Source organism: Micrasema longulum, unplaced genomic scaffold, assembly GCF_059751315.1.
Source record: "Micrasema longulum isolate JH-2025_06_02 unplaced genomic scaffold, ASM5975131v1 h1tg000887l, whole genome shotgun sequence".
Lineage (NCBI taxonomy): Eukaryota > Metazoa > Arthropoda > Insecta > Trichoptera > Brachycentridae > Micrasema > Micrasema longulum.
The window spans coordinates 41,075-55,520 of record NW_028278078.1 but is presented as its reverse complement, the minus strand read 5'-3'; the positions used below and the strand labels follow the sequence as shown (position 1 = coordinate 55,520).

Below are 14,446 nucleotides of genomic sequence, written 5' to 3'. Positions count from 1 at the left end.
GCCAAGCCTTCGATTAAAAAGATACTCTAAGATTGCTACAAGCGGTTAACAATACGAGTGTGTATGTAGCAGGGCGTGCGGTGAATATTATCAGTAGGGATGGTGACAAAAAATAATCATGTCATTACTTTTAGTAGGCATGATAGTACGTAGTTATAAGTAAAATTATAATTAAAATCAATAAAGCATAGAATCACTTTTATAAAGTGCGTATTATATTACGAAAATAATGCAATATAAGTTTTCTACGAGTACCTAAAACTCGAGATGTTCTTAAATTTTGGCCAAATTTTAATAATACGCTCTTTAAATCTTCATGCTATATATTATTAGAGTCGTCTTTTTATTGCATTACACGAGTTGGATGCTCGTATCTCTATGAGTCTTGTAGAGCAATACGACAACGCTATGAACCCTAATGCGCGTGCGCGGAAATTCGATCACTTGCAATAGGATTGGACTCAAAATGAAGAGTAGTATCCAGATTCCAGCGTATCTAACGAATTCTATCAAGGCCAAGGTACCTTGACAGGAAATACGGAACAAGATAATTTTAGGAATATTTGAAGATTTTCTTTTCATATTTTTAATCTTTAATAATAAACTACGTATTATTATTTTTAATTATTATTAACAGTCAAGGGATGTGCCGTATCCACAGTATGTATGGGCGGAACGCACCTGGTATGTAGGTTTATATCCGGGCGGATTAAGAATACAGTTCTGAGTGTGAAATACAACCAGACTCTTAGATGAGTGTTTTTAGTCGATGGCTGCTCTCAGGTAAACATTCTGAAAGAGGAAATCGAGTAGAGAAACGTCCGCCTCGTAGCGTAGTGGTTGGCGCGTTCGCCTACCACTACGCTACGACTATTATATATATATATATATATATATATATATATATATGTATATATCTGTAGCAGGGCGGATTAAGAATACAGTTCTGTGTGTGAAATAGAACCAGAACCCTGGACGAGTGTTTTCGATTCGATGGCTAGGTATTCTCAGATAAAAATCCCAAAGGATTTTTATCTGAGCTTATAGATTTCCTCAGATAAAAATCCCAAATGATTTTTATCTGAGGAAATCTATTTATTATTTATTAGGAAACCGAGTGAAGATAAGTCCGTCTCGAAATGAAGTGGTTGACGCGTTTGCTTATGTTCTTGAGGTCCTAGGTTCGATTCCTGACAAGGCGGAAGTGAAATATTAATTTTAAAGGTTTTTGAACTGCAATATTTCATTGTTCGTGGACTGATCACCTTACCTTCATGTAAAAGATTTTCTAACTACGGTACACTCGATTTACCAGTGCAGTGCCCTATGGACCACTAAAAGGGGATAATATTGTACATAAAAAGCACTCTTTCCTATATCGTTCTTGTTCAAATTATAATTCTTTTTTTTTTCATCTATTGATATATTTAACATGCACCTTAATTGATTTTAAAATTAAATTACGACTCATTCTTTCCGGATGCGTAACACTCTCACTTGCTTTTTAATAACGTTACACACACCTGAACACTTACTCTCATACAAATACACACAAATACACCTTCTCTCATATTCATATTTACGCACGCACACATTTAAGAATGAACCATAACTTACTATGTACGAGTATGACTATTATTTAGAAACTTCGCTGGTCTGTCTTTCAATATCTTTATTATGTAATTTAATCATTGTTGACTGTATGTTTCTAAAAAATAAATAAATAATATTGCATTTGCTAGCTTCTGAAAGAAACCGTTAATTATTATTAATATTAGGTGATTAGGTACAAAATACTGGGATAACTGTAGATGATATTTTAAAAGAAATCGGGCACTCATATAAAATAAAATGTCTACAAAGTCGAGTAATTATTTTAATAAGTCCTGATATGAATTATTATTACTCCTTTTAAGGTGGAAACTAAAACAGAAAGAAAAATATGTACGTAAGAACCTTCTCTTATACTGATGGATATTTATGTTGAGCCTAAAACTAATCACAAAGAGTAAAAATAATGGATATGTGTTTCTTTGAAATATGACGTACAATTTCAGAGCCATAAAGAGTTTTTTCTGTTCATATTTCATGACTAGGGTGACCTGGGATGTTAAAAAAACAACACGAAAAATAAAAATAGTATTATTTTAAAATTACACAAACTCCTTTAACCTTTTGATAGTGGTATAAAAAACGTACCACATATTCAATGTATTTTTTTGATACTAGAACTGTGGGAAATATTAATACAACATTGATAATACAACATTACGGTTATAATAATAAAAATACGTAAATAGTTTTATTCCACTTTTTTATAAATTTTACACCTGTTTATATTATAAACATTCAAACACAACTTAAATTCATACAATTGTCATTACTTTAAACTTAAATTATTTTAATGTAAACTCTTTTATTCCCATACTTATATAAAATTATGATTTACAACCCCGGCTTGCACTTGTGTATAACTTAAAATTTGTTTAGTCTCCCACCAGTCCGACGAAGTCAGTCACGACGAAACCCGGTCACAGGTAAACATTATAAATAAATGTGGAATAAAACTACATACGTATTTTTATTGTTATAATTAAAATGCAGTTCCACCAAGAATGTCAGTAAAAAAACTCAATTTACAGACATTACATTTTCGCTATCATAAGTCACTAGTCTCTGACTGATTTAAATAGTTGTTTACATCCTTACTGCCATGGTGGTAGTCAAATTTATATCATCAGAAAAAGCGTTTTCTATTTTTTTGTTATTTTTTTTTTACAATCAATAATCAAAGAAATAGACGATTTTTTTTATTTTTTTATTAAAATAAAAAGCAGTGTCTCAAAAATTTACTAGATTCAGAATTTTAATTTATTTTTTTCAGTTCTGCGCCTCGTGATGTAAGCTTGTTTGTCTGCTGTAAATGAAGTCTTGGGTTCGATTCCCGACAAGGTAAAATATTTATTCAAAAGTTTACAATACCTCCAAGATGAAATCCAAAAAGTGTTAAATTCCAGTATTAGTCTACAAATATTCGGACATACTGAAAATATTAAACAAAAAGTGTTTTTACAACGCACTTTTTTATAATCCCTGGGCCCCGATTACAATTAGATGTTAACAAAGTTATCTTCAATAGGATGTTTTCACAAATCGGGAATAAAGTTAAAAATATATTGATGAATGAGATTTTTACGACTCTACGTATAAAAAAAAAGTTTTCACTTATAATTTTTGGGTATAAAAACGAGCGTATACTAAACGGCTTGCAGTTGGTGTCACGTCACTTTGATGTCGCACATCATGCCCACCGAGAGCGCTTTCAACAAAAATTGCGTACACGTATAGCACGGTAACGTAACACGTGTCGTTTGTCCCGTAGGACGCGAAATGTCTCATTTTTAGGTAATTCAAAAAATGCAAATTTTAAACCTTAGTAGAAAATTTATCCCACGTCAAACGGAAAAAAACCGTTACTATAGCATGTTTTTGCTTATTTAAACATATGAAAAGACCCTGTAAAGCAAAATCGAATTTTCTATGTGAAAATATGTATATTTGTATGAAAATTTGGAGTATCTTAGTATGTCGGTAACCTTGTCGGTAAACTTTAACTCTAATTCTAAAGTTAAAAATGTATTCTTAAAAATATGCACATCTACTCATTTTGGTAGAGTAAATTTTATTTTACAAAAAATGATTTCTTACGCGCGGCAAAAATTAAAGCATTGAATTGTACGGCGAAGTTTCTTGAGAACGTATAAAAAAAAGATTTTTATAAAAACTACTTCGAACGACGTCACTTGTTCCTCTGAATCATCCAATTATAGAGCGTTGTGATAGATTTCATGTTTTCAAGAAGCCTATTCACCCATCAGCAAAATCCACCGAAGAGAACGTGTGACGTCACACGCGAAGTAATTTCAAAATAACAAATCTTAACGGTGATAATACGCTACATGAAATATGTTAAAAAATATTTTGGCTTGGTTCGATTATCTAATAAAAAATGATAAAAAATAAAAAAAAGCTCTGAACTTCTTCATATGTTACCTTCCCATTGTAATCGGGCCCCATTGAACGATACACTTTAGATGCCCATGAACCAATACAGTACCCTACGAACCATTGTGTATGGATTATGATGCAACGGAATTATTTGATGTATTTTAATTCAATATGAAAATTATTGTAGTTTTTACATTAAAATGAGATATTATATAAAATTGTAAATCAAATTAGCATTTTTAGATGTTTGTATCGTCGTGATCGAAGAACAACGACGGATGTGCGAAAAATGCGACATTGACTTTCTTTCATATTTGATCATGAAAAGGTTTCGTTAAGGCTCTATATTCCAGGTTTGAAAAAAAAAATATATAACTAACCCAAGTATCAAAGGATACACTTTTGCACGTATCGAGTTGTGAGTTGTGACATAATGTGGCATTTTTTTTTTAAACCGCACTCTTGTAAAGTTAATAAAACCACATGCGTCGTTGTTCTACGATCATTCCGATTTTATTTAATTGTGATTTCATATTACAAAACTGAATTTACGCTAAATTATTCATCAAGCGAAATATATTAGTACTTTCTGGCAAAATGGATTGCCGTTTATATTTTTTAACGTTATGCAGTTTTAAATGTTCATATCAAAATATATAAAAAAACTGGTAATTAAGAATATACATACATTAGTAAATTGAATAACAAAAAATATGTAGGTATAATTTTGGTTAAAAAAATGACAAGTACTTGTTTTTTTTTAAAAAAAAATTGTTGTTCTGTATCGACCGTAATATATGTTATGTTGGCGTCGTTTATTAAAACTTTTACTCGAAAAATAGAAAAGATTGCCATCGATGTTCTTGTGGGTTTAATGTTAAACTTATTTATTACAGGAAAAACTGTAACCTGATAATACGTCATTATAAGTGAAATAATTGGGGTCGTTAGCTCTTAAATATTTAAAATTGGTTGCCTTATTCACGAGTGATCTAGGATATGGGTCAGAGATCTATTCAAAAGACCCTTTTCAAAGTGTTTTTGAACCACACGGAAACCAGGTTTTTCTCTTTGTAGTTTAACCTCTAGAAAATTCGACGAGGCGGTTTCTTTAAACCGTGCATTTCATTAAAAAAAAGTACCTAACATGTTGTCTGTCTCATGGTGGTTTTGTTGGAATCTTTTATTTCCTACCGTAAAACTCAAGTTTAATTCCGGACGACATAAAAATAATTAGTTATATTTATAGATTTTAGATTACCCGGACTGTCAGTTAATAACTATAATAAATCATATTTGATTTAAATTATTTATTAACCATTCTTGATGGAATTCCATTGTAAAGATGTAATAACTTATATTTACATATAAGTTACTAATTAAAAACACTTGGTACACTCCACATATTTGTTTGGCCAATTAGCGCTTTCACCCTCTAATGGGCATCTTCAGACTGGTTCAGATCTTCAGACCAGTTTGAAAATGCCCATTAGAGGGTGAAAGCGCTAATTGGTCAAAATAAATAAGTGGAAGTGTACCAAGTATTTTTTTAATTAATTACTTATATGTAAATATAAGTTATTACATCAGTAATTGTAATACATATTATTAAAAATATATCTACTTTTGAATATTGGTCACACAGTTGCACATAATAATATATAATACAACTATAGTTGACCATACAGTGTACATTTATTATGTGCCTACATACAGAACTGCACATAACCTGCATAATATAGGCTGTGGATTCAAGGCGCAACATCATAACTTGAATTATTTTTGAAAATTTCATTTTTAAAGGAAGTTAAAAATATGTTATTAATATCAATACAATTAAGTTTCTGATTACACTTATTGCAGTTTCTATTTACAAATGAATTTTGAAAAGATTTAGTGGAACATTTAGAAATTTTAAATATATTATAATGGTTTCTGGTCTGCGTTACTGGGACTCTAAAATTAATAAGTGATAGAATCTTAGGGCAATCTATCATGTTATTTAAAGTTAAGACTGGTGAAGATGCCCATTAGAGGGTGAAAGCGCTAATTGGTAAAACAAATAAGTGGAAGTGTACCAAGTATTTTTAAATTAATAACTTATATGTAAATATAAGTTATTATATCATAAACTTTGTATTTTTTATTTATTTTTAATTTCCATGAAAGGTGAACTTCCCAAACTTAGATCGACCTCTACATGGGCAATTTTGGAAAAGTGCATACGATGTGACTATCGGTTTAAAAAAAAACCGGAACATTAAGTCTTTCCTTGATTGTTTTTGTTAAAAAGTAGGTATAATTCTTTCAAAACATAAACTAATTTTATTAGTGGTGCTAGTAAATGTTTTTCATAATTTTATTATTTTTATTTATTATCATATTAAATACATAAAATTAAACATTTATACAACGTTGCTTTGACTAATCTAACTAGGGTTATTTACCCCGTTCAAAGACAGTAAAAAAAAATTACATAAGTAAAAAACAGTAATCAATACATAAAAAAAATAAAGGTATTAGACATAGTGGAATACATGTATTTAAAAAAAATATATAAATGCAGTAAAAACATTGTAAAACATGTAGTAAAAAAAACAGTAAAAAGACGTATTTAAAAACCTAGTAAAACACATAGTAAAAAGAAAATACTTAATAAGAAACACAGTAAAATTCATAGTAAAATACATATTTTAAAAACCAGTAAATTAGTAGTAAAAAACAAAATACAAAGCAAGAAACATAGTAAAAAGCAAAGCAAAAAAAATAAAAATAAAAGTAGATGTATAGGAAAAAATATATTTAAAGAAAAACATAGTAAAAAGAAAAGCCATAAAAAACAAAGTAAAAGATATGATAAATAAAAAAAATGTGGATATATAATAAAAACAGAGTAAACAGTAATGAGGATCTTCAAAAATTCAATCAATAAAGAACTAAAAAATGGTTAGTTATGTTAGTACAGTTACATTAAATAAGTATAACCGTTAGTACGGTCGCTGAACTAGGGATGGTTGTGATGTTTTGTGTTTATTTATAATATTTTGACCATAGTTACTTTGGGATAACCGCCGTGCCGCGCCGCGCCGCGCCGCACGGAACCGTGAGAACTGGGATAATCCATTAGATTTTATAACATATTTACGATCTATTAAGAGCGATTCCATGTACTGTTTGGCGAAATGCTCACAGGGTAGAATTGGAAATGCAAAAAAAAACATTTGATAAATTAATTACGTAACTAAATAAATATGTTATTCATATTATAATTTTAATCGCTATTGTAATAACATTAATAGACAACGTTATGGGATATTAACGTCTGATATCGTAGGTACGAGTATATTGACATGCTGCTTTCAGCATTCGTATTCAATGTTGAAGAATGCGTCGAGCAAGAAAATATTTAGTTAAAAAAGAATAAAACAGGAACATTACTTATTTTCACGTATTACATAACTTGATTTACTAAAGTAATCCACAAGGATTTCAAGAACTAATATGAATATTTTTTTTACATCGTTATTTTTTTAATCTCCTGGCAGTCAAAATTATCATTACAATTCACCAATACCTAGACTACACCGGCTAGGTAACGAGTATGGTGAAGTTGATATATTTCTTATTATTCCCATAATATAATATTCTAAAGGATATAAATTAATCTGTTTAAAATTTCTTAATATTGTTCTTTATTTAATATAGTTTACTTTTTCTAAATGTATCTCTATAAAAATATGTATTTTTACGTGTATGTATATGCATGTATGTATATGTGGGTGTGTATGTATATGTGGGTGTGTATGTATATGTGGGTGTGTATTTATGCATATGCATGTGTATGTATGTTTGTATGTTTATATACGTAAATGTATTAAATATCTTTCTGAATACCTATATTCCTATGGGGTACGTTTCCTTATTTTTACTTATTATTGTTTCTTTTCGTTTTTCATATGTAATTCTTACTTTTAACCTAATGTTTATACTTATGTTACACTGCCGCACGGGAATGTGTTACTAATAAATGTAAAAGCCAGTAGGGCGTGTAAATAAATAAATTTGAAAAATATAATATTTCAAAATATCGGGAACATAATTTTTCAATCGATTAAAAATATTCTTAGGCTATCAGTTTCTTTTAAATTTTAGAGTGACTTATTATTATTTAATACAAATTGGGGACATGAATAAGTTTTTGCTGTTTTTGTTCGACGTCTCTTGGCTTTATTTTGTACGGCGCCCAATTTCCTTGCTTTTGAATCATTACTAATACACCTTTGCAAACTGTTGTGTGATCATCTTCTTATGATTCTGCAAGTACATTTTGCGTCTGACATGGGTTTTATCAAGTAATGCTTCCAATTCTTCGCCTTCAAATTTTAAAGGTGCCGCAGAGCGTTCTCCATCTTCAACTTCAACATAAAAATCATTATTTTTAAAGCGTCGAAACCAATACGTGCATTTTGTTTCTGACAGAGTAAGTCTCCACAAGAATTCAATATGCTTCAGCTGCAGTATAAAAAAAGTAATGCAGTAAAATTCCTAGCAAATATTATTTTTTGCACGTAATTCGAATGTTGAATGCTATTAAAAGATATGTTGTCAACACTTCGGAGGAATAAAATATGTATATTGTCATTTCAAGCCGAACGGTGGAGCTTCACGATGAGTTGGCCGTGGTATTGCCCAATGTAAAAAGGCTAAGATAACACCATCTGTCGGGAAACAGCGAAAACTTATTCTGTATTTTTCTTTATATATATATTTTTTTATGTGAGGCGTCTTGGCCATTACACTACGGAGGCCGCTGTTATGCAGTGGGTTTTGAGATTATTTCTGTCTTATCTTTTTTCACCGAATAAAATAGAAAATTATGGTAGAATATTAATTCGTTTTTTAAGACCACAAACGAGTTTATTAAAAAATACATGTTCCTAAATAAAATTGTACTATTTCATAATTGTAAATTAAAAACATTTATTCATTTATTTTTATAAAATCGTGTTAATTTTTTAATATGTAATAAAAAAAAGTTTGGTAAAAAGTTCTTGGAGAATATCTCTCGAAAGCTGTACTCGTATCAACGGAAATGAAATAAAGTAAAATGCGTAAATTGCAAGGCAAACCTAAGTAAAAACAATTTCAGAAAATGTTTGATTTATTTAGTTTGTTTAAAAACATATTAATTTGTTTGGTTTATATTTTGTGTTGTATCTATTTAATTATTTATAAAATTGTTAAATTCGTTTTGTTTCTTTGTTGTTCTTAATACGCGTTTAAAAAAAAAACCATTTTAGTCCCGAATTGAGTTTAAGTAAGTTCTCGGAATAAAATACTCAGTAATTGTTTTTTTGTATTACATGATTTATAAATAAAATAAAAAAACTTGTCTAAAAACTCAGTTATTTTCTACCAATTCAATCATGTAATTCCACATAACAAACACCGAAACAATAAAGATGTAGATAAATATTAGGAATGAATAAATGAAAAAGATGTAAAATGTGCAAGTTACCTAAGATGGCGACCACCATGTCATTCTGCATGACCTCCATGGAGCCGTTGCAGATGTAGTAGATGTAGGAGAGGGCATCTCCCTTGTGGACAAGGTACTCTCCAGGAGCGCAGAAGTTGGCGCGGACGTGAAGGCTCAGCAGTTTCAGGCAACCCTGGGATGCGGCCTCGAAGATGGGCAGCTGGAGGATCTCGCGGTGTAGGTGCATGGACACGTCACCTCGCAACTCCTCCGGAAACTCTTTTAGGGTCTTGGGGGGAGGGTTTGGAGACATGAGATATTCGATCGGGAAGCATTTTGGGTAAGTATGTATGTGCACTAGATTTAAATTTATATTTTAAAGACGGGTATAGCCTACTATAGAATAGGCATATAGAAACTGAAGTAATTGCATGTGTAAGAGGAGATATTGTATCCCAATAAAAAAACAGTTAGCAACAAAACTGTCCCAGTATGTTAGTTAAAATACATTTAAATTATCTTTCATTCTGTTTAACCAGCATTTTACTTTATTTTAAATAATGTATGAGTTCAAATATTGCATTGGAACTTAATGCATTTTAATGAAGATTATTACATTCGAACTGAAAAAAGTTTGACTATAAAGCATATTAACAATATTTTCATTGTGTATTTTCGTTTAAAAGTAATGAATTTGAAAACGCAATACAACTAGTATATATCTTGGAACGGGTAAACCTACTTAGATAGATTCAAATATCCATGGAAAAACATAGTACCTACATAAAAAATATTATAGAAAAAAAAAACTGTATTGGATTTTAACCCATGTACTTAGATTATATTTTTCATTTTAAATCCATTTCATTTATACATAAATGCAATACATTAGAATGTTATGTATTTAAACTTAAACTATATTAAATATTTTAATACTGCATGTCATTTATGAAAGGTATAGCATAGGCTGTAATTTATGACGAAGCTATAATTGAATCTCTTGGCATTTTGTTTAGGAAACAAAACTTTACTGCGTTTGTAACTTTCCGCATTTTTGAAAAAAGCTCCACAAGAGGCCTAAAATATTTTTGACTAATACATTTTTAAGGGATATTATGGTGATGTTTCCGTAAATTGTAATAAAAATATCAGTTATTAGTTTTACACAGAGTCTGAGTTGCAGTGGTGCATAGACATGTAATTGTATGCTCAAAATGTTAGATCGAAGAATTTCATTATTGGATGGTATATTGGGGAAAATATCAAAAAGCAGTCAAAATCGTCTTTCATTATTTCTGAAATGACGTCTTCAGCTGTCAGTCCAAAAGATATTGGTTGTGTAAAGACAGCTATAGCCTACGAGAAACTGAAGTAATTACGGTAGGAGGAGATATTGTGCCCCTATAAAAAACAGTCAGCAATAAAAGTGTCCTAGTATGTTTGTCAAATTCAAAATTCTTCTTATTTTAAAAAAAAAAATATCGACACCATTCATGTCAACAAAAGACAATTTTAAGATAAGAGCTTTCTTAATTTTCTTGTTTAAAGTGCCCACGGGGATTACAAAATAGCCAAAATTTTCAAAGATTTATTCAAGCCATGATAGTTTAGTTCATAGCCACGTGTGCTTCAAATATTAATTGAAGTTTTCATAAAGATGATAAACTTTTGGGTTGCTGAGTGTCTCTTTCGATGTTTGAGTTACTAAAAGTTCAAACAGCAACTTTGAACAACTGATAGTAAGTATGAAGGCTCGTAGTTTCCATTTCTATTTAAGTCGACCGTCAAAGGTCTTCGTTACGTATGTTAAACTCGATACTTTTAATTTATATGATAGAGATTAAAAACAATCTTTATCAAATATCATATCTAATTCTGAAAATACTGATTTTTAATAAGGTTTCACGATCTGTGTTATTTTAGAAGCGTGATGTTGCTTGTTTATCGCATAATAATGTATTTTTGTTACTAGTCGCATCGTCACAAGACAATCGTTTTGTCATTATCTGTCATGTCACTAAAAACATCTACATCAAAGGATTATATTTTAAAATTAAAATGAGAGGACAATTTTTTAAATTACTTTATTTGATTTTTAAATAATGCATTAAATTGTGATACTTTCTTCCTCATCCTATTTACTTTATGCAAATGTATGATACCTATAGTCCTTAAAATATAGCTTCATTAGAATGACAGCTGTCAAATTAATTTAATTAGTGATGGGAAATTACTGATCACAGATCAAATCGATTTTATCAGTTATTTCATGCAATCATGAAACTTTGTTTCCGAAAATTGATATAAAAAACGCAAAAACAAGCCTGTTATAGTATGTTTAACACAATTATTCAACAAAAAATGAGACATTTATACTTTTTTCATGAACAAAATCAAATGATTTTTTTTTTGTTCGATCAATTTGTCCCATCTCTAAGGTTTTTGCAAAATGATGTAACCTTGTAAGAACGTCAATAATAATTAGGTTTATTTTAGTTTTAACGCTGATTTTATTTATTAATGTTGATTTATGTTTTAATCATTGTATTAAAAAAATAAATTAACACGCCAGATACAAATGATTTTTCGTGTGTCAATATAAATAACTCCTATGACGTTACTACAAAGTTATGTCGTCACTTTTTCTGACAGCTGTCATTCTAATCATGTTACATTTTAAGGGCTATAGTTATAATTTAAAAAAAATAATGAAATCATTAATTTTCTTACGTGGGTTCACATAGGTATGTGATTTGTAAAGGAACCTAATTAAACATGTCATTGTGCTGTATGCGCTAATAGAACCAAATATCCAAAATATTTTTTTACGTGTTTTTTGAAAAGAACATGTGTTTACTGTGCATGTATTAGGATTTCTTTTATATTTTGATTGTGATTGTGATCACATTGTGGTTGTTAAGCAGCATACGTATATAATACATTTAAAAAAGAAGAACTTTTTACTGTGTAGAATGGTTTTGTTGGAAGGAAGAGAATGTAAGTCGCGCATACGATAAAATAGTCGTAACCCAAAATGATATGATTTTTGACTCCATCATCATCATTCCCTTTCCGCACCTAGTAGTGCTCAGGGCACTTGCATTGGTACACCAATCGCAACGTATCTTGATATTTTTTTGTTACATGAAGATAAGATGATCAGTCTTACGCTTCATGTACCAGTCCAGGGACTATAAAATATTCTGGTTTAAAAACAACTTTTTAAATAAATATTTTGTATCAACCATGTCGGGAATCAAACATGAGACCTCTTGCTTGGTAGGCAAACATGCTGACCATTACGCCACGAGGTCGACTAAATGATTTTTAGTAAAGCACATATATTAAATTATTAAGGCACTCATATGCTAAAAAAATTACATCATTCTAGCTTTACCATTTACCCGCTTGATGGCTGGATGACACACTTACACTGAGCCTTATTTGTACGCCACCGTCCTTAAACAGTGTATTACCTATTTTTTTTATGACAATCGAGATTTTCTTTAAAGATGAATCTAAAAATATATGACACTTCGGCATTGCTTTAAGGAATGAAAAATAAAACAAAAAACTCAATGAAACTGCGTAATATATTGTCCATTGTAGATACGTAAAGAATATACTATGGTTTGTGCAACTCTGTTTTGGCCTACGGTTGTATTTGTTGGGGAGGAGCTGCCAAGACTATTCTTGATCCCTTGTTTAAGGTATATAAATCAATATTAAGGATAATATTGCAAAAACCGTACAATCATCCGAGTTAAGGCCTTTTTAAATCCTTAGACGTCCTTGACTTGACTACATAAAAAAGTCTTACTCGACATTCACTCAAAAAAATCATACTCGACAAATAGGAGCACTCAGGTGATTGTGAGTCATGCGCACTCAACCAGGAGTACAGTAAGAAACGATTTGGTGATTCCAATAGCACGTACAGCGGTATTCCAAAAATCATTTTTTTATAACGGACCTAAACTATATAACCTGATTCCGTGTGTTTGGAAATTTGATAAACCAACAGTATTGAAAAAGAGAATTACTATTTGGTTGACAGACATTGTAAGTAAGGAATCAGAAATTTTTTTAACGATAGAAATCTAAATATTATGCAATTCCATTGAATCATTTATAAATCTATTTGTATACATTTTTTTCTCTTTTGGGCTTTAACTGCTTTTCTAATTCTTCAATATTATTTTTATTTATAGGAAACATATTCGATAACCATATTTGCCGCAACAAATCGGTTTCTTAGAACAGGCATTAACCCATATAGGAACCGATTGCAACATTAGGCATACTAATATTTCTGGCTTGCCGACCCTTCATATACTGAGCCTACTCCCAGTACAGGCAAAATTTATCAGTGTTTTTTGTGCCATTTTGTAAAATATGAAATGTTTGTATAAATAATCAAATAAAAGTACGTGGTTATAAGATAAAGTGCTTTTTTATTTTTTAAAGTCTCCTGGAAATTCTGCTTTTTTGAGTTATAACTCTATAAGCTATTTTATCGGATGCGCGATATGTGGTATTACTACAATACAACTCACAGAACAAATACAATTGAAGATTATTGAATCAGTCCACAGTGCTTGGTGATATACTCGAAGCATGTTTATTGTTTATTATTATATATGCATAAGATTTATTGTAATCGCATTAAATAAACTTGAATAATATTCCAAAGAAAGCTGTATCAACGTATATTTTTATATACGTTGATCAGTTTTATTTTGATCAAGGATATTAAAATCTAAGGAACTGTAAAGATATGGAATTAAAGACAGAATAATATTTTTTTTTTAACAAAGTTGAAATAAACCTCCCAGATTTTCAAATTTTGAAATACATTTTGACATTAATACAGGTGAAATTAAAGTACCTTTAAACTTGAGAATTCAACCCGAAATATTTTTATTGAAGACCATCATTTACAACAGTCCTCTAAATCGT

At 30.1% G+C, this 14,446-nt stretch overlaps 1 protein-coding gene across 1 annotated transcript in view; it reads right to left on the bottom strand.

Annotated features, from left to right (window-relative positions):
* Positions 1–14,446, bottom strand: part of Elk (Eag-like K[+] channel) — a gene marked incomplete at its 5' end in the record, with an annotated part of 57,448 nt that overhangs the window by 9,628 nt on the left and 33,374 nt on the right. Inside the window, one exon of the mRNA XM_088231446.1 lies at positions 9,527–9,776. Coding sequence (XP_088087572.1) covers positions 9,527–9,776 — 250 coding nt within the window. The remainder of the gene's footprint in view (positions 1–9,526; positions 9,777–14,446) is intronic.